The 26461-nt window shown below is 46.2% G+C and overlaps 2 protein-coding genes across 2 annotated transcripts in view; both read left to right on the forward strand.

Moving 5' to 3' along the window:
• The first annotated feature begins 241 nt into the window (after nucleotides 1-241).
• Nucleotides 242-6666, forward strand: DCK (deoxycytidine kinase). The gene is made up of 7 exons (XM_059843562.1): nucleotides 242-399; nucleotides 1217-1335; nucleotides 1815-2008; nucleotides 2647-2794; nucleotides 3087-3202; nucleotides 3666-3765; nucleotides 5403-6666. Exons 1-7 carry the CDS (start codon nucleotides 330-332, stop codon nucleotides 5427-5429), a joined length of 774 nt encoding a protein of 257 aa, XP_059699545.1. The 5' UTR covers nucleotides 242-329; the 3' UTR covers nucleotides 5430-6666.
• Nucleotides 6667-17915: 11249 nt separating this feature from the next.
• SLC4A4 (solute carrier family 4 member 4) overlaps nucleotides 17916-26461 on the forward strand; it is a 140374-nt gene continuing 131828 nt past the window's right edge. The window contains exon 1 of the mRNA XM_059843563.1: nucleotides 17916-18042. Coding sequence (XP_059699546.1) covers nucleotides 18032-18042 — 11 coding nt within the window. The 5' untranslated portion in view covers nucleotides 17916-18031. The remainder of the gene's footprint in view (nucleotides 18043-26461) is intronic.

Genomic DNA, 26461 nt, shown 5'->3' on the forward strand with positions numbered 1-26461 from the left:
CTAGTGCCAGGCCATTCCCGGAGGGGTTTTGAAGGCATTCTGTGTGCCGGGGGGTGCTTTTGTCCCCTTTTCCCGTTCCCTTTGTCCCCCCGCGGGGCCGCGCTGGCGGCGGGAGCAGCGCCGGCAGCTATCGATGCGCTCAGCGCTCCGCTGCTCTCGCCTGCGGCGGCCCCAGCCGCGCGCCGGTGACGTCAGCGGCCGCCGCGGCGCTCCCCGCCGCTATCGCGCGCCAAATTTAAAGGCGGCGCGCGCGGGGCTGGGGCCGGGTCTCGCGCCCCCTCAGGCCAGGTCTGGCGCGCGCGCCCCCTCAGGCGCCCCCTCAGGCCGCCATGGCCACCCCGCCCAAGCGCGGCAGGCCCGACGGCCGCGTCAAGAAGGTCGCCGTGGAGGGCAACATCGGTGAGTCGGCGCCTTCCGCCTGTGCGGGAAAAGGGCTGGGAAAGGGGGAGTCGGCGAGGGCTGGAGGGAGAGGCGGCTTCCGCGGCCCTGTCTGGGGGAGGCACAGCTCTGAGGACTCTTCACTGCCTGCCTGCCTGCCTCCGTCCTGCCTTTTTTTTTCCTTTCCTCCCTTCCGCTTCTTCCTTACCTCTTCCCTTCCATCCCTCATTCCCCTTATTCCCCTCTTTGCCCTTTTCCTCCTTTTCCCCCTTTCCCTTGTGTGAGGGCTCCTTCCACTACGGCAGAACGGGACAACGGGGATGTTTCCACAAGATTTTCCCGGCCGTTTCCTTCTGCAAAAGGCTTTTAATCAGGTCAGGAGGCGCAAAAAGCCGGTTCATAATGTCAGAGACTTTACCCTGACATCCTAAAAATTACGAGATTTGGGAGAGGAAAAAAAAAAAAGCTTTATATTACAGTTGTTGATTGATTCACCTGTTTGTTGTGGAAGTCCGGGATAAGCTTTTCCCCACGTCTTTCCCGTTTGTGGTGTAAAGCACCCAGAATCACGGAATTTTGGAGTTGGGAAGGCTCCATAAGGATCTCTGAATCCCACTCCCGGCCCTGCACAGCACACCTCAAAATACCACCAGGTGCCTCTTGTCCAACCTGTTTAAATTCAGATACAGAAAAACCCTGTTGCTCCATTAACTGATCTGCCTCATGGTGGGTGTGGGAGAGTGGTTTATGAGGCTGCGAGGCAGAGTTGAGCACTAGTTAAATAACACTGCTGCGGGTGGTTTCTCACTGAAGTTGTTGCTGGATGCTTTTCCTACAGCTGCAGGGAAATCCACCTTTGTGAATATCCTGAAACAAGCCAATGAGGAGTGGGAAGTGGTTCCCGAGCCTGTAGCTAGATGGTGCAATGTCCAGCAAAGTTCTGGAGACGACTGTGAGGTAAAAGAGGGGGAAAAAAAAGTCAAACGTACCTCTGATTTCAGCACACCGGTGTATGCATCCAACAGAGTGGGTGTTTTTCAGACTCTGTGAGATAGCAGCACTTTTGCTGATTGCCTTCATGAGGTTGGATGTAATATCTGAAAGCCACTGTGAACTAACCAGGTGGGTGCAGAGGCTTCTTCCTGTGCCATGAAAGTGTGCTCTGAAATGTCTTAGGAAATTGAGAGCTGCTGCTCACTTGGTGTTAGCCGTGGGATATTTTTTTTTTTAACTGTAATTCCATTGGCAATCCAGCTGCTGCTTCCCGCGCAGGTGGCTTTTGAGGGACGGGAGATCTTTTGTTAGACCCGGCAAAGAGCACGGTGCGTTTTGGTGAACCCGGTGCCAAGCTGACGGGGCACACGTTGCTCCCGCCTGCTCCTCAGCTGCGTTTCCCAGGATTAGGCAGCAGTGTGTTTGTGTTCCCCTGGGCCCAGGAGCTGAGCACGTCGCAGCGGAGCGGCGGGAACGTGCTGCGCATGATGTACGAGAAGCCGGAGCGCTGGGCCTTCACCTTCCAGACGTACGCGTGCCTCAGCAGGATCCGGGCTCAGCTCGGCGCCCTGGATCGCAAGCTCGGCCACGCCCAGAACCCCGTCGTGTTCTTCGAGCGCTCCGTCTACAGCGACAGGTGCGTGGGGCTGCAGCCTGCCGGGGGGAAGCTCTCCCGACTCAAATCCCTTCCCAAAGCTGCGAGGGAGCTCTGCAGTCCGAGGCAGGGTCACCCTGAGCAGGTGGCAGAGGAGTGAGTCCAGGTGGTTGAAACGCTTCCAGAGGGAGACTCGGTGACCTCCCTAAGCAGCTGTGCCGCTGCCTGGCCACCCTCATGGAAAGAAGTTCTCCCTCGTGTTGAGGTGGAACTCCTCCCCTCGTGCTTTAGTTTATGGCCAACAGAAAATTGTCTAAGTAAATGCCCCATCCTGCATTTCTGGATTCAGAAGGTGAGACCTGATAACTGAATCCCATCCCATAATCCGCAGGTGTTCCCCCTGTTGTAATATATTGCAAAAATTAATGTGTTTGAATTTGTTGTAAATAAATCACCTGGTGTACAAGCCAGCTGTGTTCTGTGGCTTATTCCTGCAAATGTTGGTGGTCTTCAAATAGGCAGCTCCAGGAGGAGAATACCAGCTGTTTATTCCACCCCAGGAGATGGTCAGAGATGCTGCAGTGTCACCACTCAGCTTCTTCTCTAGTTACTGTATTTGAGGCAAACCAAGAAATTCCTATGTCTGAGACAAGTTGTTTCCATCACTTCCATGTCCACAGGTACATCTTTGCTGCTAATTTATACGAGTCTGACTGCATGAACGAGACCGAGTGGACAATTTACCAGGACTGGCACGACTGGATGAACAAACAGTTTGGCTCGAGGCTGGCGCTGGATGGGATCATTTATCTCCGAGCCACTCCTGAGGTGAGGGGTATGAATGTGACAGCACCAAAAACAACTCTGTGTTCTTGCCCCCCATGGATAGAGCTCAGCTCAGGCTGCGCTGTTTTCCTGGAGGCTGCAGTGCTTGAACTGTGACTAGGTCTGGAAGTACTTAAAAACAACACTTGAACAATTTTGGCTTGTTGAGGCTTTAGGTGCGCTCAGGATGGAAACAAACAATTTTAAACATTTGGTTTTAAATTTGGGTATTTCTGTGCTCTTGGCGTGCAATACAGCCATTTACTTATTTTTATTTACTATTTTTTGCCTTTAGAAATGCTTGAATAGGATTTACTTGCGTGGAAGAGATGAAGAACAAGAAATCCCCATTGAATATTTGGAGAAGCTTCACTACAAGCATGAAAGTTGGCTCCAGCACAGGACACTGCGGTAGGGTTTGTTGAGTGGTTCCTTGAGGATGGATAAATCTTTGCAAGGATGTTCTGTAGGGCTTTTTCTACCAGTGAAACTTCAGTTTTTCTTATGATGTGTAAATCTGAGCTGCAGGCACATTTCTATCAGTGTTTCCTTAGGAGTAGTGTCTTTCCAGCATGTTCATGATTGCAGCATGCTCCAAGTTGTCTTCAGGCAGAGCTCTGAGCAGCAGAGGCTTCAGCTGAACTGGCCTTAACACCCGGAGTGCTGTTACTCCATTAGGTGCTGGGGGAGCACAATGTCTGGGAATCACTGGTGTATCCCAGGAGCCACGCTGTAAATTCAGAATTCCTGGCTGTAATTTATAGATGCAGTTCTTCTTGGGGGATTCTTAACAAGGAAAATGCAGACAGGGATTTGACTGCTCTCTGCTTTATTTCCAGCTATTAATATCTGCTTTGTTCCTCTCCCAATACAGAACAGATTTTGACTATCTACAGGAAATTCCAATTTTAACGCTCGATGTCAACGAAGATTTCAAAGGCAAAAAGGACAAATATGATCACATGATCGAAAAGGTAAAATCTCACGGGCAGCACAAACTGATGATTCACATTGCTCTAGAAATACACTTTACACTCTAAGCATGCTTCTAAAATATCTAAGTCACAGACTTCCATTCAGGTAACGAACAGTTTTACAGCCTGTGGCAATGCATATTTTAAAGCCAGGCCAAACCTTTATCATTTAACTGCTCAGGTGTTCGGTACTTGAATCCCAGTGGGAGTCAAGCAAGGACAACTTAACTTTGATCTGAATAGCTGCAGTGACTTACAGACCTCAGCAGTGGTTTGCACAAGTTTTTCCATTCTTCAGGAATAATGTGTTCCTTCACAAGAAAAGCAGCTTTGTTCTTTGATCTCCATTGATCCACCTAGGAGTGGAAGTGTTCTCCTGATTAAAACCAGTCTTCCTGGTTGAGCTTGTTAATCGATGGAATGACCAGAGATGGCAGGTCTGGAGGGAGCCTGCTTTCCATCTGCACAAGATGAGATAAGGCAAGCTCGGGCAACTTAGTATGGATTTTGCAGGAGTTTTCTCTGGGCTAGCCATCAGGTTATCTGGCAACAACCTGTGCCCTGTGTTGGCCCTAATTTTTGGCGTTTCCTAAATGGAGCCAGGGAAGAGGTACACTTGATGAGGCTAGATACATTGTGCTTTGGCGTGTGCTGTGTGGGGATCTAGATCCTGTGTCCTTGCTTCTTCCCTCTGTTGTGATGCTCATCCTGAAACTCTGTAAATCCTGACAGGGTTTTCCATGCAGGATTACTGGTGCTACTCTCTGAAGTAGAGCTTGGCTTTCTTGTGGTGCCTTTCAAGTTAGTCTTGGCACAGTTACGTGTTCCCTTCTCTACAGGAAGGGATTTGACCTCTTCTTTTTTCCCTACCTCTTTGAGCCCTGACCTGGGAAGGGAAGGGTCGCAGCTGGAGAGTGTGATCCAAGATCTGCTTCCATTTCACATCAAGAATTTGGACAAAATGTTTACAGATGGGCTCTGTGTAGGAGAGCCTTTGCAAAAAGAATAGCATCATGTCCTCTGAAAACCGGTTCCTTTTGTGGAGTAGCCTGGCTTGAGTGGACAGAGGAAAATGCTCCCATTTCAGGCTGTGAAAGGGTGTTCCTGAAACTTAAAGGCAGGAGTTGTGAGCTTGGCACTGGTCTCCAGTATTGGATTTTCTCAGAGCAGTGTGGTTTTGGTAGGTATTGCTTCATTATTTCTCTGCCAGCCTGAGGTTCCAAGGGACATCCTGGTTAGGTGCCCTGGGTTGTTCTGCAGAGTTAAATCCAGGTGGTGTGCAGGCAGTGGGTGTGACTCCATGGTTTCCAAATGACAGCTCTTTTGAGGTGGCCATTATCCCCCTCCTGTCTGGGTGACACCTGCTTGTAATGCAGTCCTTTGTGACAGAGAGCTCTAGTTCAGGACTGCGGGAGGGGTGAGCATCATTCCATCATCTCTGCATCTGCTAAATTACAGGTACCATGTCTGGAAACGTTCTTGATGGGCAGGTCATGGCACAGCTGAGCCAGAGCTGCTTTTTCCCTGTTTCTTTAGGTTGTAGCAAAGCATAAAGCAGAGGAGAGGTAAATAAACTTGCTGCCTGTTTCTGTTGATAAACACTTAGTGTGATTGACAATATTTGTTTCTCTTTGCAGGTCAAGGAATTTTTGAGCACATTGTAATCCTCTTTGAAGTGCAGAGTCAAACCATTCCAAACTTCTGTGTGATCCAAGTGCAGCTTCTTCCTTCTTTTATAGGAGGCCTCTGGAGAGGCACAATTCAGTCCTGGTGATTTGGTTGTGAGGAACAAATAAACTTTGGGAATAGGGGAATTATTAAATAAATCGGTACGTCTGTTTAGTATTATGTGAAGTGACACACACAGATTCTGAAGAGACAAGGATTCTGAGCACTGCCGAATGCTGTGCCAGTTTTTGATCAGACCAATGAGTTCTAGAGTATTTTGTAGGTGTTTTTTATTTATTTTGTGCCCAACTACTGTTTAATTTTGAAGAAGGTAGCTGGTTTTTTAGATCTCTTCATTGTTTTTTTAGCCGCATGGATTTGTAATGGATGTTTTCTTGTTCCCAGGAAGTAAGAGGTAAAGACCATTTTTGCTGCTGAGGGCATTTTGTGATAACCTAGAATTTAATGGTTTAAGGTGCACAAAAATGTTTTCTGATGCTTTTCATAGAAGAAGTTCTTCATAGAATACACTGAATTAATGCCAAATGTGACTGAAATTCCATATATAGCAAATGAATTTTTTTTCTGCTTCTGTTATGCACTGCAAACCAGGATATTCGAGGCTTTTTTGTTGCCTAGCACATTTGGGGTTGTGTTACCAATTTTTTTTAGCTTTTCCAAAAAGAGTGCTGTGTTTGTTGCTGGTCAGTCCTTTTCTCCTGGAGAGGAATATGTTAGCTTGCTAGGCACTGCCCTGGGCAGATGGGCATCTTGCAAACGGCCTCCATCTGTAAATGACGTGTTGCTAAACCATCCCATAATCGCATTAGGGATGTGAGAGGTGGCTTCCTGCCTTTGTTCCAGCTGCTCCATGTGTTCACTGAGCCTTTGGGGTGCTTATCCCAGATCCTGCACTGTTGGAAGTAGGTTTTTCAGTCTCACCTGCTTGGAGTAAGACGTGGAGACCTGTGTGGAGTAGCTGCTGCCTGAGCCTCTCGTTCCAGGTGCAGAAAACAAACTTCAGGTTGCCCATCTCAAGTGCTATTTTGTGAACTTTGAACACTTCTGAGTGCACAGTTGGCTTCTGAAGGCAAAATTTTATTGTAAAGCTTTTTATTGTCTACTGTGGTGCTTCTGCTACCTGCTTGCTGGAGATGAGATGTCTTCCCTATGGCTGGAGTTGGGCTGGCATTCGCTAACCATTGGCTGAAAAATAAAAGTGGTTGGAAAGACTTTTTAGTGCCTGATAACGTTGGCTTTTTGTCTCATAAAAGAAGTAATATTGTGGATTGCTTGTTTGTAATACTGGTACAGTAGGTGTATTTGGTGTAAAAAAAGTTCTCCGAGATTTCTGAGAAACTGACTTCACTTCTTTGTTTCATGTGTGGGAAATGAACTCATGGGGCAGAGACACAGGGTTACATAAAGAGCATCGAGTGTGTGACAGGGCTCAGTACAAGAGCGTTGTATAATATTTATGTTGTATGGAAAGTAGCAGTAGTCTGGCTGAAAATCTTGTGCAGGACTTGAAGGTTGCACAGTAAAAGGAAAGATTTTTAAGATCTTTGCTCCAGAAAGGAAGTGAGGTGGAATGGATGAAGATTCAGTTCAGATTTACTTGAAACACATAGTGCAAGCTTTTAAAGCATTCTTGGCAAGAGTCTGAACAGTAACAACTTATTTTGACTAACAGTGCAATTATTTCTACAGTTTCAGCTGTCAAAATTGTGGATTTAATTACAGGAATTGGAATGACAGCGCTCGTTGCAAGGAAGTAAACATGTCTGAGTTCTAATAAAGACTTCTTTTGAAACCCATCACAGAGAGCACACAGAAATTGTGTGGCAGGTTATCTGCAGCCCGTTCCAGAAAGCTTTACAAAATCTCTGCCTGCCAAGTTTGGGTTGGAAGGAGCAAAGTCATGACCAATTATAAGAATGTTTTTAATTGCTGCGGAGAGAAAAACAATACCAAGCCCCAAACACACACCCCACTGGCCCCCAAGCTCCTGGGGGATCTGCAAGTGGCTGGCCTGGAGCTGCAGTAATTTGTATGTAGGACAGACAGCAGCAGAGATGGCCTGAGACTGGTCTGCCTGTGCTTCGGCTTAGACCTCAGCTCCAGCAGTGCCTCAGCCTTCTGAACCTGTCAGTATTTCCTTTGCTTGCATCTATTCCCAGGCTACCACAAACCAGGATTGTTGTGTTGGCTTTTGCCTCTTAGAGATGCGAAAAGTTTCTGAACTGGTGTCTGCTGTTTGGTGAGGATTGTTTTTCAGCCTTTGGGTGTTGTGTCCCTTTCTCTTCCCTCGGGTAAGAGATACTCTGATGGAGTTGCCTAGGAGTGTTTGCTTGTTTTAATCAAGATCAGGAAACAAAACTGGGATGCTGTTTTTTTTTTTTTCCAGTTAGAAAACGGATGGAAGTACTGATTAGTAGGGTTTTAATTGTGATGCAAGTACCCATGTGAGCAATGGTCTTAATATTGCCTCATTTTATTCTCAGTCCTTGTGGCTGTTTTCTATGTAGTGGACTTTAATTTCTCTTCAGAGTTTACTTAAGTTCATATTCTCATCTCTACATGCTTCATAAAACAGCTACCAGTTTTGTAGGTAGAACCTAATTTTCTGTAATTTGGTGCCATTTACTTACTAGTACTGTTTTCTGTTTATTTAAGCAGACTTTGTAATAATGGAATTGTATATAAATAAGGTAAGTATTGAATTGATTCTGTTCTTTTTCTAGTAATTAGATACTCAGGAATCTCTTAGTGAAATAAAAATGACCCAGGAGAAACTCACTGCGAACTGTTTTGCGTAGCCCAGAGGAGTCTGTATGTATGCAGCAGTAATGAGGTATATCTTAGGAAAACACGGTGTGCAAGTGCTCTTGCCAAGAGGTTTCAGCATAACCAAGTGTATGGGCCACCAGATGGTTTCTTCCAGCTCCCGTTCAGACTCTCTGCATGACTGTGAGTAAAGAAATCACTCTTAGCTTCACTCTTTTTGTCTTTAAAATATCGATATCTCCCCATGCCTTCAGGAGCCTGGGAGGAGGCATTTGTTAAAATGGATGTGCTGTTTTGTAGGTCTGCAGTGTGCTGTTAAATAATGGAAAAGGAAGGCAGCCCTGGTTTTAGGTTTTGCTCTGCCATGTTCTGATGCCACTGGCCCAGATTCATGGCCAATGGAAGTTATTTATTTGCTTTAAAAGATGTTAAAAGCCATCAGTGCAATGTTAGCTGTGTTAGTTAACCGAGAAAAATGAAAGCTGTAACTGTTTGTGAGGAAGGGAAACTTAGGAGAAATTTGGTCTTGAAATACAAACAGTTGGCAAAAGTTTGCTGCAGTCCCTGTAGCCTGGTGATAAAGGGGAGAAATCCATGCAATAATCTGCCACTGGAGGTCATTGTGTCTCAGTCCCTGGGCTGGCTGCAAGAGGAGCATTGGGGCTTTAACAGGGAATGGCTGTGGAAAAGGTAAAGAAGGAAGAGGTCACTTCCTCGCTCGGCCAGAGGATAAACAGTGCATGGAGTGAGAGCAGTCTTGCTCTCCGGGAGGAGGGAGTGGAATAGAGCAAACCCTGCTGGATTAAGTGAATGACTAGAAAAGGCTGAGCTAATGCCAGAGGTTTGGTCACCAGAAGGCCTTCTGTGCAGCCACCAGCTGTTGCTGTGCTGGGAGTGAACATTAGCACAGGGGTAACGCTAATCCCGCTGGGTCTGAGCCATGGCAGCCTTCAGGGCTGAGCTCTCACCTGCACTCAGCCCCAAGCAGGGCTGATGCTGGCAGCCTGCTGCCAAGTAAAACACCTAGCAGCTCTTCTAACTGAGCCTATGCACAGTGCTTACTGTGCCAAAGCAACCTGAATGGGGATGCATTTCCAGAATGCTGATTGAAATGCAGTAGTGACAAGGAGTGTGGATTCTACACTGGGAGAAAGCAGTGCAGGGATTTGTTTTACCCTAGGTGGGTGTAATGGAATGCTCAGAGCCCAAACTGTGGAGACTCCTTTGTGCAGGTGACTTTTCTACTTGGGTCTGAGTTTCAGTCCATGGGTATAGAGAATATGAGAGCAATGTGAATAAGATTGAGGCTAAATGAGATTGCAGACTATTGCTCGTTTCTTGGATTTCTGCTGACTGCTCCTCCCAATGTCCTGGGCAGGCTGGACATGCCATATATGATCTCCAGGAAGTCAAGGTTGTCCAGCTTGCACCATGGATGTTTGCTGGCTCGTAGTACTGCCTGGCTTGGAAAAAAGCTGTTGGTTTCTGGGAGTTATTTACAAAAATGTTGCCACTGCAGCTCTTTCAGAGGACATCCTGTGCTTTCTCCTGTCCTGTATTTTGTGCTTTTCTCTCCCATTTCCTTCTAAGTTGTTGTGACTTGTCTTTAATAACTGCTAGAAACATGATCTCATACAAGTTGTAACAGACAAGTTAAAGCCAGTGTTCCAGCGTTTCACTCGGACACAGCCTTCTTGAGCATGTGGCTTCTGCCCTGCCCCACTTGGCTGTCTTAGGTTTTCTACTCCTCTAAGTAGTTCTGCTGAGTTAAGCCATCTGCTTGCCAGGGCTTTTCCTACCTCCTCCTGGTTTCAGCACCAGCTATGGATGTTGGCTGTGTGCTCTTTTCTCTTCGTTCCCTTCAGATTTGCCTCCGCTGCTTTGCTGCAGCCATAGCTGTTGTTCTCTGCTGAGCCTCGTTGGTGTTGTCCTCGCTGCAGCTCATGGCCTTTACCCCGAGCCCTCGGGCCAGCACAGTGGCCTCAGGTCATTGACTGGCTTGTTGGTCAGTCACCTGTGTCCTGTCTGTGCTGTGCCTCGTGAGGAGAGCACCCGCACTCACAAAGGGCAGGACTTGGCTTTTTAGGCATCATTGCTGATCTGCAGTGCTGCTGCTTCCCCGAGGGTTTCCTGCAATGGTCCAGTGTAGTCCTGTAGGTATTCTGCATGTGCTTGTCCTTGCCAAAGTTTCCTTGCTGTCTCTGCTGTGTTGTCTAGAGAGTGGGCTCATGTCAGCTGACTGAAGAGCTTTTTCCAGTGGGGGTTTTGGTGCAGCTCCTGCTGCTTTAACCAGACTGGTTCAGGAATATAGCTGTTTTGTGGAACTGAGCGGTCTATTGAAGAGTGAAGGGAGATTCCCTGAGGCTGGGAGCCGTCAGGCGCTCCATCGTCAGCGTTCCTCGTGCCGTTGTACGTGCACTTAGACTCAGGTTTTTATGGCTAATGAGTGCCCTTGCTATTCTTAGACCTTTAGCTGTGGAGAACAGATTGATCTCACAGTTTCAGCTCTTTCCTGCCAGGGTTTACTCTTCCCCTTTGACATAACCACGGCTTGTGCACAGGACTAGCCTTTTCCTGGAAGGACGGTGTGACAGTGGTTGTTCCTCTGCTGGTGGCTTCCCAGCCCGCTCAGCATTTTAGGGTAGGTGGGACTGAGCTTTGGGGATGCTATGGCATGGTACACTCTCAGAAGGAATTCTTACCGTGTTTGCCAAATGTCACGGCTGTCCTGCATGCTTTAACTCCTGTGGTACACACTTGCTGTTACTTAGGTATGTAAATAATGGCCTTTCTTGAGATCTCTTAGTGACTTAGCCTATGCCTGCAGTGGGACTAATGGAATTCGGCCATGCCGGAGATGAGTCACTAGCTCTTCCTGTCTGAAAATTTCCTTTTCTCCCAAGGTTGCTCACCCATGATACACTCAAAGTGATAATGCATCTGCATTTTATGTTTTATTGACGGTCTGCACTTGCCAGTTGCCCTCAGATGAGGACACCTCCAGCATCTGGTTGTGCTGTTGGCTTTAAAGACTGCTGTTAGCATTGCTTCTGGGATCGCCGGTACAATCCAGCTGGGATCATATTGGCAGGAGGTCAGAAAGCATTGCTGGAAATGTAGCAATTGTGTTTGCTTGTTGTGCAGCACAGGCTGAAGATCTCTGGATCTTTCAAAGCCCTTCTGTGGAACCCTCCCTTTCGCCACTTTTGTCATGAATTTTCTGTCTCCGCATTTGTTGCGCTGCTTTTGAGGTTTTTATTTTTCTCTTCTCTGCTTGTCTCTGGTGCTGGAATATAAGCCAGTTCTCCTTCCTGGTCTGTCACGCCGCTGCCCACGGACTGAGCCTGTGCATTTCATTTCCCTACACTGGCACCTGTGTTGGATGGGGATACCTGCACTGTGCTGTCATTTCACCTTCCCAGCTCTGAGCCTGGATATTTAGGCTAAAGTACTGGCTGTTCCCATTCTGATCCTTGTCTCGGGTAACTGTAGTTGCTTCAGGTCCTGGAAGACTTTTGTGTAAGGGATTAGATCTGTCCTACGACATTTCCTGCTGGCTGGAATAAGATGTCCCTTGAATGATCTTTTCTTTCACTAGGAAGCACTTTAAGTCTTGAAATTCAATGTAGACACTAGAATTCTTGGCCTCTTCATGTAAGTACTGATTTCCACTTCTGCTCCTTGGTTTCAGGATGTTTTGTTTGGGGACTTTTGTTTGTTTTTTTTGGCAGTACAACACCCAAAACCTTTCAGTGCCGTCTCTGATCTGGTTAAAAAATTACAATATGTAGTTTAGTTCAAGTTTTTGTTATTTCTGGGGGTTTATTTTTAAGGGGACCATGGGCTGTTTGTAAAAATGAACTTTAATCTGAAATAATACCCAAACTGTCACTAAATGCATGTCCTTGGTTCCAGTGGTGACTGCCTGACAGTGTGAGGTCTTGGACATGTTGTTGTTGTGACCATGAGTCACAGCAGCACCTGTGACAGCTGACAGCAAGGTGTGCTTTGTGAGCTGGGCTGTATTTTTAACCTTTTAGCTGCTGTGGAAGTGGCTGGGGAGGATGGCAGGAGCTAGAGGGAAATTGTCAGTTGCTGTTTTTTAAAGAGCAGAGGTTGAGATACGTGTTAGGGGAAATAGATTTCTCAATGAGACAGATGTTGGATGGGAAGATGCTCATATGGTAGAGCTGATTCTCTCCTGATATGGCTCATACAGTTTTACTCATCTGGCAGGATATGAGAATGAGATGTCTTGGACTGAATCTTTGGCTCGTGTTCATTATTGAAGCTTCATTTTCAAAGTAGCTCCTCAGAAACCAAACCAAGAAACAGATCATAGAGATGGGGGAGCTTTGAGTCCTTACAGGAAACAGTGCAGCTGTAATCTGGGGAGAGGCTGAGGTACTTGCAGGCTGGCTTTGAAGTAGGCTCTTGCTCAATAGAATCCATGAAGATCTGTTGTGCACAATCCACATTGGGAAGGAAGGCTGGGGTGGCCTGGACACATGGGCTGGGGCTAGCGGGGCTGTGCTCCAGCAGGGTCACAAACACTGCTTCTGCTCCTGCAGCAGTGTGTGCTGGGGATGTTGCTGTCATCCAACAGCAGCATTGCATCAGTGCCTCTGCTTTGCACAGTGATGAGAGGAGAGTCCCATACACAGCATGGGGTTTTTTGGTCCCTCAGTGGTCAAAATGAGGGTTCTCAGCTTTTTTTAGAGGCCCAGGTTAACTGTCAAGTTGGTAACGTGTGGGCTACTAGTTCTTAGTGTTGCTCTAGACCACCTTTACAGGAGTGAGATGATTTTGTTGAACTAATGTCAGCTTCCTGAGGGCTTTCTCTGTTAGCTTTTGCAAATCCTTTGGCACTTGAAGTTAGCTCTTTCTTTGAACTGCTCTGTGTCTCTCACGGGAATGACCGAGTGAGGGGTGGGAGCAGGCAGTGACCTGAATACAGCAGAATAACGTGCTGAGGGAATGAGGTGAGCAGGGACTAGGCCAAGCAGGTTTATAGACATGAGGAGTGAATTCATCTATGGAATTTTACTTAGAGGTGTGGAAGTACAATGCTGAAAGGTCTGTTCAGCAGTGAGGGGTTTTTTGTTGTTTCTAAACGAGGGAAAGACACAAACTGACCGGTTTTTCTGTAGCTGACAATTTTACTGAGAGGTAGGAAATGTCACCTAAAGACATGCCTGAAGAGCTGTTGCAGTGTGTGGTGTTTCCCAGCCATATCTGATGGAAGGGAAGAGGGACAGAGTGGAGGTTAGGAATGTTCCATGCTGCTAACCTGTTACCTTGAGCGATTGCCAAAGCTGCAGCACTCAGAGAGCAGGTGGGTGCTGAGTTCCTGCCTTGCCAGTGACACAGCAAAACCTCTGTGCTGGCTCCTGCTTGCTGGACTTGTAAGGAAGCAACAGTGGGAGAACAAAGGCAAGGGTAAGTCCCTCAAGGAGTTTTAGTGTCATTGCTTTTCTCTCTAGAAGGCCTGTATGTCCCAGCCACTTCCCAAGGGAGGTGTTTGGTGTTTTGCTCTTCATAGAGGATGGCTGATGGGGCTGAGGAGGCTTTCTGTGAGCCTGCTGTGGTGATGAATTCAGTCATGCTCTGCCATATCAGCTCCCTGTCTGGACCCAGGGCAGTGCTGCCCCTCGAGGGTTGTGTGTGTAGGAAAAGCCATTTGCGAGGGGCTGGATGCTCCAGTGGTGCTTGTGGGGTCAGGCCTTTACATCCCCACAGAGCTGGTGAATAAGAACTGCTTTGAAGGGCATCTTCTGATGGTTTTTCTCTGCCAAGTAAACAGGTTAACAACTAAACAAGGCTATTACAAACTTGGCAGCCTCTTTTGTCTTCTCTCTTCTGCTGGCACAGGTGCTTTGGTTAAAAAGCTCTTTCTGACGGTGCAGGTTTTGCCTGAAAAAGCTGGAATAATTTCTTGCAGCAAGAGTTAGTTTTCAGCAGGGAAGGCTGTGCTCACCCTACGAGCCCTTTGCTGGCATCAGGCAAGGTAGAGGTGTGCTGAGCTCATGGCACAGGCTTGCCCCCAGAGCGAAGGTCTGGGCACAGCTGTTTATTTGAACTGGGGCTTAGCTAAGCACATGTTGTAAGAGAATGAAGGTTTGTTGTTTTCTTTTCCCCCTGGCACATAGCGAATTGTCAGAGAGGAACCCACCAAGTTAGCCTGTGGTTTTTATGTTTGTTTTCTTAATAGCATCTCCCAGTCAGGAAAACATGCTGAGAAAGGACTTGGGAGAGAGCCAGCAGTCCCCAACCTGATGGTGTTTTTGAGGCTCTCATGTCTGTTTCATGCCCTAAATATGGTGGGGTGAGAGGGAAAGTGATCTCTAATCCAGCTAAACACACCTGACTCCAAACTTGGGTTTGTTTGCTTGAGTTTAAGATATGCAGATGAGCACTCTGTCAATGTTTAATGAAAAGGGGTTAGGGTGGTGGTTTCCTCTGACACTCGTAAATTTGAAATGCTTGTGTTTTCCTTTGGATACAAGTTGTGTGATTTTTCTCTTCCTTTTTCCCTTCTTGTTAGCTGATTCTGCTGGTTTAGAGCCTCAAGTGCATTCAGTTTTTTCATGTCACTGATGGGAGATGGAGAAAGGAGATGCTTGAGGTACCATTCAGCTTCTCAAAAAGAGCATGTGTCTAAACTTCTTTTCTATGAGAAAGTTGATTTCCCCCTCACAGGCAGGTTCTGCTCCAGCAACAAGGGACATCAAGAAGACTTACTGCCTTGGAAAAGGAAAACCAAACTAGATTGGGAATGTAAAACCAGTATTGTTGGGATAGTAAGATGAAAAATATACTGCAAAAAGAAATAACAGGGAGAAAAACGGCCTCTGTGAAGCTGGCATTGCTGTAGTATTTAGAGATCCCTTTTACCCTGAAGCTCTTTGCTTATCTGCTGTCAGTAAGGAATTGGGCATGTTTAGATGTTACCTAAGAAAAGGAAAAAGGCGTTATGACTTCCTTGTGAGGAAGGCATTTGGTTATAATTCATGTAGGGCAGGGAGTCTTTCTTGAGGCTGGTAAAAATCCCCACCCCAGCCCCACTGCTGATTTCTTCACTTGTCCTGACTGCTGTTACAAATTGCTTACCACAGCAGTGTGCTCCTTGCCCCTGGCAGCATGTTGCACAACCTCATCTCCAGGGATCTGCAGCAATGTTCCGATTAAACTGGGCATCAGTGTTCATCTATTTGTTTTTTTTCAAGCTGGATGTGTGATACATGACTTTGGAGTGGCTGGATGAAGTTAGGAGGCAGTAGAGAGTCATTAAAAGGTTATTTAAGAACTTGAAAGTAGCTTTGCTGAATTGTGGATTTATTTTGAAAGAACAGGCCACATCAAAACAGTCTCTGGTAGAGCTTGGGGCTGATCACACATTGGCTCGAGTGAATGAGTTTCCCACACGCTAGTAGCACAGAATTTATTATTTATACACAATTGCTCTTGCTAAGAAATTAATAATTTCCTTGTTAATTTTTTGCTCTGAAGGCAGCTTGCACCCTTTGTAATCTTCTTCTGCAACTCCATCCTCCTAAAACATGGAGTCAAGGAATGGTGTGAGTTGGAAGGGACCCTAAACATCATCTTCTTTCAGCCTGTGTCCTGGGCAGGGACACCTTCCACTATCCCAGATGGTTCCAAGCCTTGTCCAGCCTGGCCTTGAACACTTCCAGGGATGGGGCAGCCACAGCTTCTCTGGCAGCTTGTGCCAGGGCCTCCCTGGTCCCACAGGGAAGATGTTCCTTCCTGATATCTCTTCTAAACCTGCCCACTGCCAGTATTTTCCTTATTTTTCATGACTTGGTGGTTTTACTTGACATGTTCATGGAGTTTGGCTTCTGGGAGTGATGGGGTTTTACCTAAATAGTGATGGTGTGATGGTCCCAAGTGGGGATTCTGCCAAGAGACTGAACCCTTCCTCACAATAGGTTTTTCTTCCTTATATCTATAGGTTAACTGGTGTAACTGGGATTGGGGTGACTTAGCAGTAACTCCTCCAGCTGTTTGGGTACTAGCTAGAAAGGAGCAAAAGCAGCTTCCTTTTCCCACAAGATTCTCACCAAGTTTACTGTGTCATTTGAGGCTTGAGAGGTGGTTTTGTATGACTTACTATTGGGTTTATTTTCCATAATGATTTGGGAAAGCTAATTATTTTTTCCTCCCAGTCCAGGAATGATTGCTCATTCTTTCCCATCACTGAGGCAATGGTTGGAAATAGGCAAAGATTTCACAACTTTTTGAAGCCAACTGTGCTCCTTCGCTGCTGAGAGCCCTCCAGCACTCTCCTTATCTGCCCTGGAAGGAAAATGCAGCCTGTGTTGACATGCTTCATTTCATTTCTCCCTCTGACTCAACGTAACCTGGCGCAGCCCAGGACCATTCTTGACTCTCACTAGAGGACTGTGTGTGATGGGGCCTAATCCCATGTCCCACTGTCATCAGGAGATGTCCCCTCACTCTCCTGATAGCTCTGTCTGTAAACTGTCACTCTGTTTTCTCAGTGATGCTTGGATTTGCAAAGGAACAGGGCTTCTGAGCTCCTGACAGATTTTGCCACATCCTGCATAGGCTTTAGCAGCAGCTTCTAGGTTTAGTAGTGTCTGGGGGAAAAAGTGCCTGCAGCTTATAGCCAGAGTGTGCAGCCACAGTGATTCCAAACATGGAGTATTGCTCTGTAACACACACAGCACAGTTACTGCTCAGCAGTCCCTGCAGCTCATTAAGGTTTTGGGTTTTGCTGTCTCATGGTTGCCATTCCTGTAATCTCTTAGCACCCGGGAGCTGGGTTTTGGCTTTCTTCTCTAGGAAGGTTCTCTGAGGGTTTTCTGTCTAACAGGCTGGCCTGCCTGGCCCAGGTGGCTGAGGGCCAGCGGCTGTCAGAGTGCCCATGTAAGGCCAGTTTTACTGTGTAGATTTGGAAGGAAGGTCCTTGCAGTACCCATTGTAGTGGCAAAAGCCTGGCTCTGTCCCCAAGCCATTGCCAACTCCTGAAAATCATTCCCCTACTGATACACTGATCCTTCTGAGAATTGTCTCTGGTGCTCAGCTTCAGGATTTCCCAGCCTTGCCCACAAGTTAAACAGTTCTGGGGGTGTGTTTGTGTATTGTGGTGCAGTTTGCTTGTTCCCACTGCCTACTGTAGCCTTGTCTTTGGCTTCTTCCTTTCTCCCATGAGTGTGGTTTAGAGATGGACTGGCTAATCTGATGCTTTAATGATGGTCAAAATAGCCTTAGCCTCAGTGGTCAAACCACCTGATTTTATCCACCTCATAGAGAGTCCTTCCTCCCTTTTCTGCTTGTTAGCAGACAGAGGTGTTTGCTGGACAAGTAAGGCTGGACAGGAGCAGAAAGCTGAAAGCTTGTGACACAATAACAAACTAAGTGCCTTCTTCGAGTCCCACAGTTGCCTGCCTTGGCTACAGAGGGAAAAAAACCCTTGTTGCTCTGTGGTAACAAGCTGGTCTGGTGTCCTGGTGGGAATGCACCTGCAGCAGAGCCTCAGGGCCTGCACAGCTAATTGAGATGTTGGAAGCTGAAGCCTGGTCCAGCCTGGCTCAGCCCCACTGCTGACTCTTTCACCCAGCAGCTAACAGTCCTCTTCTTGTTGCAGTTTGGCCCTGGCCTTTTCAGAGGCATCTGGGCACAAGACATATAATCTCTTTTATTTGTTCTAGGCACCCCTGCAGCTCCTGGTATGGCTGGCAGTATCTGAGACTCTCCCAATCCTCCATCGTGCATTGCTGTGAAGCTGAAAAGGCACTTGCTCCAGAAGGACAAGGAAGGAGCAGAAATGCATCACAGGTAATGGGGGGAGTCCATGGCTACAGCTGTGGTGGATGTTTCTGCATGAGCCACACCCAGTGTGTGCTTCAGCAGGACACGTGACTTAATATTTTAGTTGGGCACTTGTAGCTTATGGTTGTACGATGAGAAGAGAGGAAAAATATGAACTGGTTCTCTGGTGTCAAAGTAAACAGACATTGTCCAGTGTTTTTGGAATCGGGCTGAGCAAGTGTGCCCTGGGCTGGTGGGAAGATAGCTTGTGGGAAGAACCTCTGTGGTCCTGCAAACCTAAGGGAAAGTGGGATTAGGCTTTTGGGTTGTTCCATGCCTGAGTAATGCCCCAGAAGAAAGGGAAAACTGGTCCCTGCCGAGTGCGAGGTGTGCTGTTAACAACGGGACGCTGTGCTGCTGTTACAAAGGGTTTAACTTGGAGAACTGTCAGCAATTAATTACAGTTGACTTTTAAAACAGTCTTTTTTTAGTTAAAGAACATTTTATTATAAAATCTGCACTTACCTTCCCAGGCTCAGGAATTTTGAGTGTTTGAATTGGTTGCAGAGGCAATTTAGCACCTAAATCCCTTTAGAGATGAGATCATGCCAGTTCTTTCCATAACAAGAGTGTACAGTATTTATTTCTGCTTTTTATACAACTGCAATTTTAAAAAATTGTCTTTTGGCTCAGCTTCTTAAGAGCCAACCTCTCTTATTGCCACAGTGTTCTGACTGTGCCTTCTAATTAGAAAGCACCTGGGAGGAATTCAGTCTAACACCGTCTTCCTTCAACATGTTGTTACATCATCAACAGAAAGATCAGGGAGATAACTCTTTGTCCCAGGTAAATAAGAGCAAGTGGAACAGCAGAAGCATGCTGGCATTGCTTCTTCCCAGAAACAATGTGAGGGTACACTAGGGAGAGGACTGGCTGACCTCAGAGCAGACTTGCCTTCTGGAGAGAGGAGGTGTCCCACTGCTCCAGGCTTTGGAGCAAAAAGGTCCCAGAAACAGTGAGGTAGAGACAATGATAGCTCCAAAAGTCACACTGCTGTTTAACATGTCCTTTCCCACTCTGGTTTCTGGAGCTGCTGAGGAAGTGTGCTGGCTCTAAGACATCAGCAGTTTTGTTTGCAATGATCTGCCTTAAGTAGTGGTTTGAAGGGCTCAGGAGAATACACAAGGGATGGGTGTCTGTGGGAAGCAATCTCGGTGCTGTCTGAAAGCAGGAGACTCGTAACATTTCAGAAATTACCATAGTTTTTGTGTCTCCATGTTGGGGTTTATCCCCTTTGGTACAAAGTCCCAATTTCTAATGGGAAATAACCTTCATGATGGAAACTGGGGGAGCTGAAGCACCTTGGTGTTTCTGAGAGTCTCCAAAGGGGCACATGCAAATGAATTCACGGCTCTGGTAAGTGTTGGCTGGAGAAGGAGCCACTGGATGGAGCTCTCGTCCTGTGGTTGGCCACCACTGGTTACCTGAGAGGCAGGACCTGTACCGGTGAGGAGTTCTGCTAGAAATCCAGTCTTTGAACAAGGTAAGGGGCTGCGATTCCAGTCTGATAGCACGGTGGTGATATGTGATAATGCTGTGTTGCTTTATGAGAAACACACACCTCCTGCTCAAGAAGGGAAAGCTCAAGCAGCGTGATTAGCTGTGAGCATTTGGGAGACCACATTCATCAAGGTGGGCAAATGGGTATGGCCACCACCAGTCTGGGAAAAACCCAAGTCTGAAAGGTGCCAGGTAAAGATTTGGTCTAAACTGGTGGCTCTGAGCCTCTGAGCTTTCAGAGCCAAATGCTTGTCGTTGCAAATAAGCTCCTCACCTGAAAATCAGCAGTTTTCCAGATGTAAGGGCGTAATAAATCCAGAAAGAAGGCTACATGTATGTGCAGCTCATGTAGTTACTGACTTCAAAACTGAAGCATTTCAGAGAAACATGATCCTCCCCTCCCATGGAGATGGGTGGTCCAACTTCATTCCAGTTGTTGGCTGGAAGGAGCAGAATTGCAAGGTTCAAGTCTCAGGATTGCTGAGGCTGATATCGTTGGGAGTGGGGATTGCAGGGAGTGAAGGGTCAGAGAAGGTCATGTGATTGTATTTGGCTGTAGGTGATGGTTTGAAGCTGTGGCCTGAAGGGAAGTGCTTTTAGCAGAAAGATTTCCAAATGGTGTTTGCCCTAGTTTTGTGACCAAGATGTTGGTCAAGAGGGGATTTTAATATGATTAGTGCTTACAGGCACACAGTCTGAAATAGTTTAAAGGGTTGACCTTTTCTTCTTTCTATAAGTGAAAAGGGGGAGGACACTTCTTCAAAACCTACTGAAGTTGTTTGTTTTTTTTTTTTTTTTTGAAGGTTGTGTGTTGTTTGACTTGACTGTTGGGCTTCCTTGAACTGAAATAGACCATTTATTGTCATTTTATCTGCCTTTTACCATGCATTTAAAATATTTGCTAGTTGCCTGCCTGGTTAGGAGTTAAAAGGACAAGTGAAATAGTGCTTATGACATACTGTGTATTTTTAAGACATGGAGTTCTTTCAGAGGAAGGAATTAGAATTGGAATGTTTCCAAAATCTAGTTTTAATAATATGTGTGTGAGTTCAGAAAGGAAAAATTCCTTTCTTTTCACTTGGCTGCTCTTCTCATAAAAAGAGTTTGGATCTGTGTGCATGTGCCTACACATGTGCATGTTGCATCAGCACTTTGGGCACAGGTTTAGGATTCTGCTGGTGGGATTTCTGGATTGTAAAATCACCTGTCTGAATACCTTGCTTTACGGACTGTGACTTGCCTCCTTTGTTTATTTTTGTTCACCAGTTTGGGATAACATTTGCAAATGACTTGTTTCCAAAGAAAATGAAGTGTTTACTGCAGGAATTTGAGGGTGGCTCAGGGTTGACTGAGATGTACCATTTCAGGTGGGGTTGTGCATCCAGCACTTTGTTTATTCTGCCTGCAAAAAGTGCCAAGGATGTCACATGCAGCTGGTTTGCCCCCTGCCATTCAGGGGAGAGTTAACCTTTCCCTTCCAACTCGGTCCTGGCATTCCTTGTTAAAAACTCCTGACTGACCATTCAAAGCCTTCCTTGTTCATGTCTGTGCAAAGATTATTAGGACAATTATTGGGAGCCAGTGGTAGCCAGAGGGCTGATAGCACAGCTGAAAGCAAACAGTGACGTGGTGCAAGGTGTCACTCTATTGAGGCTTTTTAGAGTGTGCTCCCAGCTGTTCTACCTGCTTGGTGCTGTTTGGACAGAACAAGGCTTAGTTCCCTGTTGTGTGCTGGTCGTGGGCCACACTGGCCTCTCTGTCCCAGCAGGAACTGCCTCCCAAACACCTCCCCAGGGCTTGGGTTGCTGGCTGTGGGTGACGAGATGCTGCTGGGAGGAGGGGTAAGGAATTGAAAGAGGATGTGGGTCACATTTTTTTTCAAGTTCTTTGTGGCATATGCGTTATGGCACAATGCCTCTGGAAAAGTAAACAGCACTTCAGGTTCAGTCATGCCCTGTGCTTATTATAGCCCTGCTGAGGGATTCCAGCCGTTTGCCAAGTGCCAATGCCTAGCACTGGAGAGGCATCCCAGCCGCAGAGCCATCTGCCTGGTGGGCTGGGAAGAGCCTCTGACAGCTGCTGGAGATGCTGGGTGGGAAGAGCTGGTGCACACAAATGACATGCTAATCCCAAGTCGGAAAAGGGGGGTGTGATGCCAGCCGTGCGGGACGGGGATTTCTGCCTGGCAGGTGTTTGCAGACCTCCTGGCTCCCCAGAGCAGTTCCTCTCCTTCTGCCAGTGCTGGCCTCGTGCTCCCAGATTAGTCCACACTTGGGCAAAGCGTGAATAGAAATCACATAGCTGAGAATCTAACTGTGCCCTGCCTAGGTGCGTGGGAGGGTCATGGGGAAGGTTAACGTGGGGCTTTTTGCTGTGTAAGCTGCAGGAAAATTCTTCTGCCCAAATTCCTGCTTGCTTGCTGAGCTTTGACTGCAAGAAGAGTGAAGAGGGCACATGAGAAAGCTCTCCAGGGAGTGAGCAGCAGGATGGGCTTAGGAAGGACAGAGTGCTGTGCTGAAGTTTGATTTTCAGCAGCTGATATCTTCTAATATGAAGTTGCAGCCCAAAAATGTAGAGACAGAATATAAAAATACAGCAGTGAAAGTGACTTTCCATGCTAATGGCTAATTTTGCTTTCTGTTTTTAACTCTGCTCAGAGTTAGCTTTGAATCTGCTTACATGATGAGGACATCAGCACTGCCTGGTTTTGAGAATCAGGCTGGCATTTAAATGCAAGCTGAAGTCTATTTCTGCAAGTGTGATGCAGAGCACTCTCACCAAACCGTTAGAATTTCCTGCTAATTGTGGTGTTTCATTTCTGGCCAACTGCGTTCCAGAATGGCCTCTCTCTAATGTGCTATTTACTGACTCTATTTTAGTAGATAAACTCCCCAGCTTAGCAATAGGAAATTTCTCTTCCTTGCACAGTGTTCTAAAGCCCCTTTAAACCAAACAGAAATCTATAGGCTAGTGTGGTAATTTTGATTTATTAACTTGAGGTAGGTGTAAACTCTTCCTGTTGGAATGTTGACTATGTTTGGCATTGAATGGAGATGCTGGCACGTATTGTATAGGAGGCCTGGGCTCTGTAATAAATACAAAGGCCATAAATATTTAAGGCGTATTACATCCCATCCTACCTTTAACACATCCTTCAGTACTCTTTAATAGAAAATAACTTAGAGGAGGTCTAGGAAAACAGCTTAAAATGAATCTGAGAGACTGTTTTCTTTTCTGGAAAATGGAAATAAGGTTTCAAGGCAGTGCAGATCAGCTTGGTGCTCCCTACAGGGTTGGATTTGTCAGCAAATCCACGCTTCACACAGAAACGCCTGACCTGTTCCAGACCTGGTTCTTGAGCTGGGCCTCGAGGTAGTGGTTGCACTGAACAGCAGAGGGGGGCAGCTCCCCAGATTGGGGGTACCTGGGAGGCCACAAACCTTCCCTCAGACAGCCCAGCCTGTCTCTGGTTTCATGGTTCTCAGTCTCTCAGAGGAAGGGACACCTTCCACTAGCCCAGGTTGCTCCAAGCCCTGTCCAGCCTGGCCTTGGACACTTCCAGCGATGGAGCAGCCACAACTTCTCTGGGCAACCACGGCCTCACCACCCTCGCAGGGAACAGTTTCTTCATAATATCTAAACCTTCCCTGAGTCCATCTGAAGCCCTTTCCCCTTGTCTTGTCACTCCTGTTCTGCCCTTGTAAAAATTGCTTTCTTATTTAGAGAATGTGTCTCTTCAGAGTTGTTTTGAGAGTTTAGAGTGAAGCTTTCTAACAGGAGACAAAAGGCAGCCAACAGATCCTTAGCACTGGAACTAAGTTTGCTCTTTCCAGCTGAGAAGGAAGTTTGCCTTGTTTCCCTGTATTTATTGGTTTGAAGGGCTGAATGTGGTCAGAGTAACTGTGAAGTGGAAAGGAAGGGTTACCTAACATGAAAACCAGGTCTTTCCAGGGCTTAGAATTCCACATCTCTAGGCTGTGGTGGTGGAGATGTAGCTAGGAACACCAAGAGCCCTGTTTTCAGATTTCTCAGCTTTTGTCTTCTTCCAGTGAGTCAGTATCTATTTCTGTGTGAAAAATTGCAACATGAAACACCTTAAAAGCACTGATCCCTACAACAAAAAACAATTAAAAGGAAAAATGGAATCCTTCCTCCAGCAGAAAATCAGAGCCGAGCTGCACTTCCAAGGAAGAGCGTTTTGTGATGTCCTTGATAACAGTAATAACAATAAAGGTCACGAGAGCTCTGCCATCCTGAGACGTGATGTTGCTTGCTCAGACAAGTGGCCCCTGCTGAGACTCAGATCAGGTACGTCTGATAATGGGGATGGAACAGCCGTGTTTGTTTTTGGAATGTGTCAGAGAACTGTTTCTGGTCCTTGCTCTTCTGTAGCAGTCAGGTATTTATTTACATGGTCGGAAGCTCCGGGGCTTCTCCCGTAACAAGGAGTTTATGTATCTGAACAGCTCGTACCTTTCCTTCCCCTTTGTGTGCTGATGGCATAAGATCTTAGAACGGAAGATGGAAGGGGAATGGGATATTCCTTATCTGAGATTATACTGATGCCAGAAAGAACGGTTTCACCCTTTGTTTCTTTGCAAGGAATTAAATTGTAAATATTGGTGGAGTAAAATTGAATTTTGGTATGTTATTCTATAGTATAAACTATAACAATGATGCAGTGGACATCAAAATCTATCAAACTATTTCTGAGATGATCAGGAGTGCATTTTTTACTTTGTGTGCCAATCCATATTGGAGAAAGTAAATCAGGAGTCTCATGGGTGGCCTTACCCTGTGAAACAAGTGTGCTTTGGAAACCTAAACGGGTGAACGTGTGTGTGCCTGGTTGTTTTGTATATTTGGGCCCTTCTGTTTTAAAATCTTAGCACCTAATTTGAAAATTAATCAGAGCACTGCATTTTCATTTGTAATACAAACAATATAAATACAGAAGTCAATGACCTATTCAAACAAGTCAAACTAAGTAGCAGGAGAAAATCTGAATATACTGGTGAAGTCTTATATTGCAAAACCTTACTTCTCTTGTTGGACATGAGAAAATGTCTGATGATGTGTAAATTGGGAAAGATCTTAGGGGAGAGACCTCATAAATAGAGGCCAGACTTTAAGCAAGCCCTTACAGAGTGAGAGACACTGGATTACAAAGTCAAGGTTCAGTATCTCTCCTAGAGCCCACAAGAAAGATTCAGGGACCCTTCTGTAAGAAGAGGCCTGTGCAAGGATTGTGAAGGACATGGTTCAGTTGCCAGGGGAGAGGGAATATGCTCTTTAGCAGTTGATGGGACTTTATCAGGAAAGGTTACAAAACTGCAAAGTCTGGACACTTCTGTTCTTTTAGGCAGTTCTCTGTATAAAACCAAAGACAGGCTGTTGTTTTGACACTTCACGAATGCTTGGTCACAGAATAAATGTGGGTGCTAAACACCACTTAAGCCTTTTACCTGCCTGCATGGTGTGTTAAGAAATGCTTGAATTGTTCTGCTTGCTTCCTGTTCCGGGGGGACTGGAGGGAGCTCAGGCAGCAAAACTGCAACACTTTGGGACTTAGCTGGAGGAATTTGGTTTTGTGTTTTCCCATACTGCCTCGGAGGTCTTTGAGCATGGTTTTCTTTAGGACTCTGAGAAGCTCTTTTGCATCCAAGTCCCAAGGTTTTGGGTTGCCTTTTACTGGGCACATGGAAGTCTTCCTTGGTGTAGTTGCCATGCAGTGTTTTCTGCTCTGACTGCTCTGATTTGCAAGTGCCATTGCATGAGTGTCATGGTTGAGGTTATGTGGGTTGCAGTGCATGGGACACATTCTCACAGCTTCCTGGTATTCACTAAAACCAGTGGACTTGAAATAAATAATGTTCAACTGTTCTAATTTTAGCATAAAATTAAGATAACTTGTTGGCCAGCATTATTGTTCCAGGGACCGTAACGTTGTCCAAGAAACCAGCAGGACTCATGGGCACGTTCTGCTGGAGAGTTTTCACACAATATCCACCATACACTGTTGTCTGTTGCTATGAAACAATTTGAGAAGATCAAATGGTGGATAAACATTGCGTAACTCATCAAAGAGATCAAGTAAGGTGTAGAGATAAGGGATGGAAGTAATTGTGGCACTAGCAGAGGCTTGGGGAGGGGTAGAGAGCTGAGGCTGGAAACAGCATTGAAGCCAAATAGGCAGGAAGGAGCAGACATCTTAGTTAAAACACCAGTGAAAGTTCTTGTAGGAAGCTCCATGTCTCGTACTTTAGTCTGATCTCATGGTATCTTAGAAGGATTTCTTCTTCTTTCTATGCAAAGGAATCAGAAAATATTTCTACCAAAAATTCATGGGAAATATTCAAACATTTGAATAATTTTTCTTACTTTGTTCCATCTTGTTGCTTAGTTAGGAGCTTCTTCATCCTAAAAGAATGACTGCTGTCTTTGTAATGATGTTTTTTATAACATGAATATTCCACTGTGCCAGAGCATCCAGGCTGACAACGCAGAGTTGTCTTGGCTTACCAAATCACCCCAGACTCGTGCTTCTTTCATGTGTTTATGCAGATTTATTAAGTCCATTCTTGTCATCCCTTAGCAGAAGAGATCAAACAGAAGATAAACCACTCATGCCTGCAGCAGCATTCCTGCGTTGGCCAACTGCCTATTCTTCTTTTTCCAGAGGCACATTACTCCATCCCACCCAGGAAAAGGGCTCTGGTAAAAAGTTTAACTTTGCTCTGTGCTCTCAGGGCCATCAGAGATAGAACCTGGCAGGTTGGCTGAAGTGGGGGGATTTTCCAGCAAGCTGTTTGTTAAATGGCCATGGCAAATGTCAGACCACTCCAAGGGAAGGAGCATGGAGCAATGTCAACTCTTTGGTTGATGA

The sequence above is a fragment of the Haemorhous mexicanus genome, chromosome 4 (assembly GCF_027477595.1).
Source record: "Haemorhous mexicanus isolate bHaeMex1 chromosome 4, bHaeMex1.pri, whole genome shotgun sequence".
In the NCBI taxonomy this organism is placed as follows: domain Eukaryota; kingdom Metazoa; phylum Chordata; class Aves; order Passeriformes; family Fringillidae; genus Haemorhous; species Haemorhous mexicanus.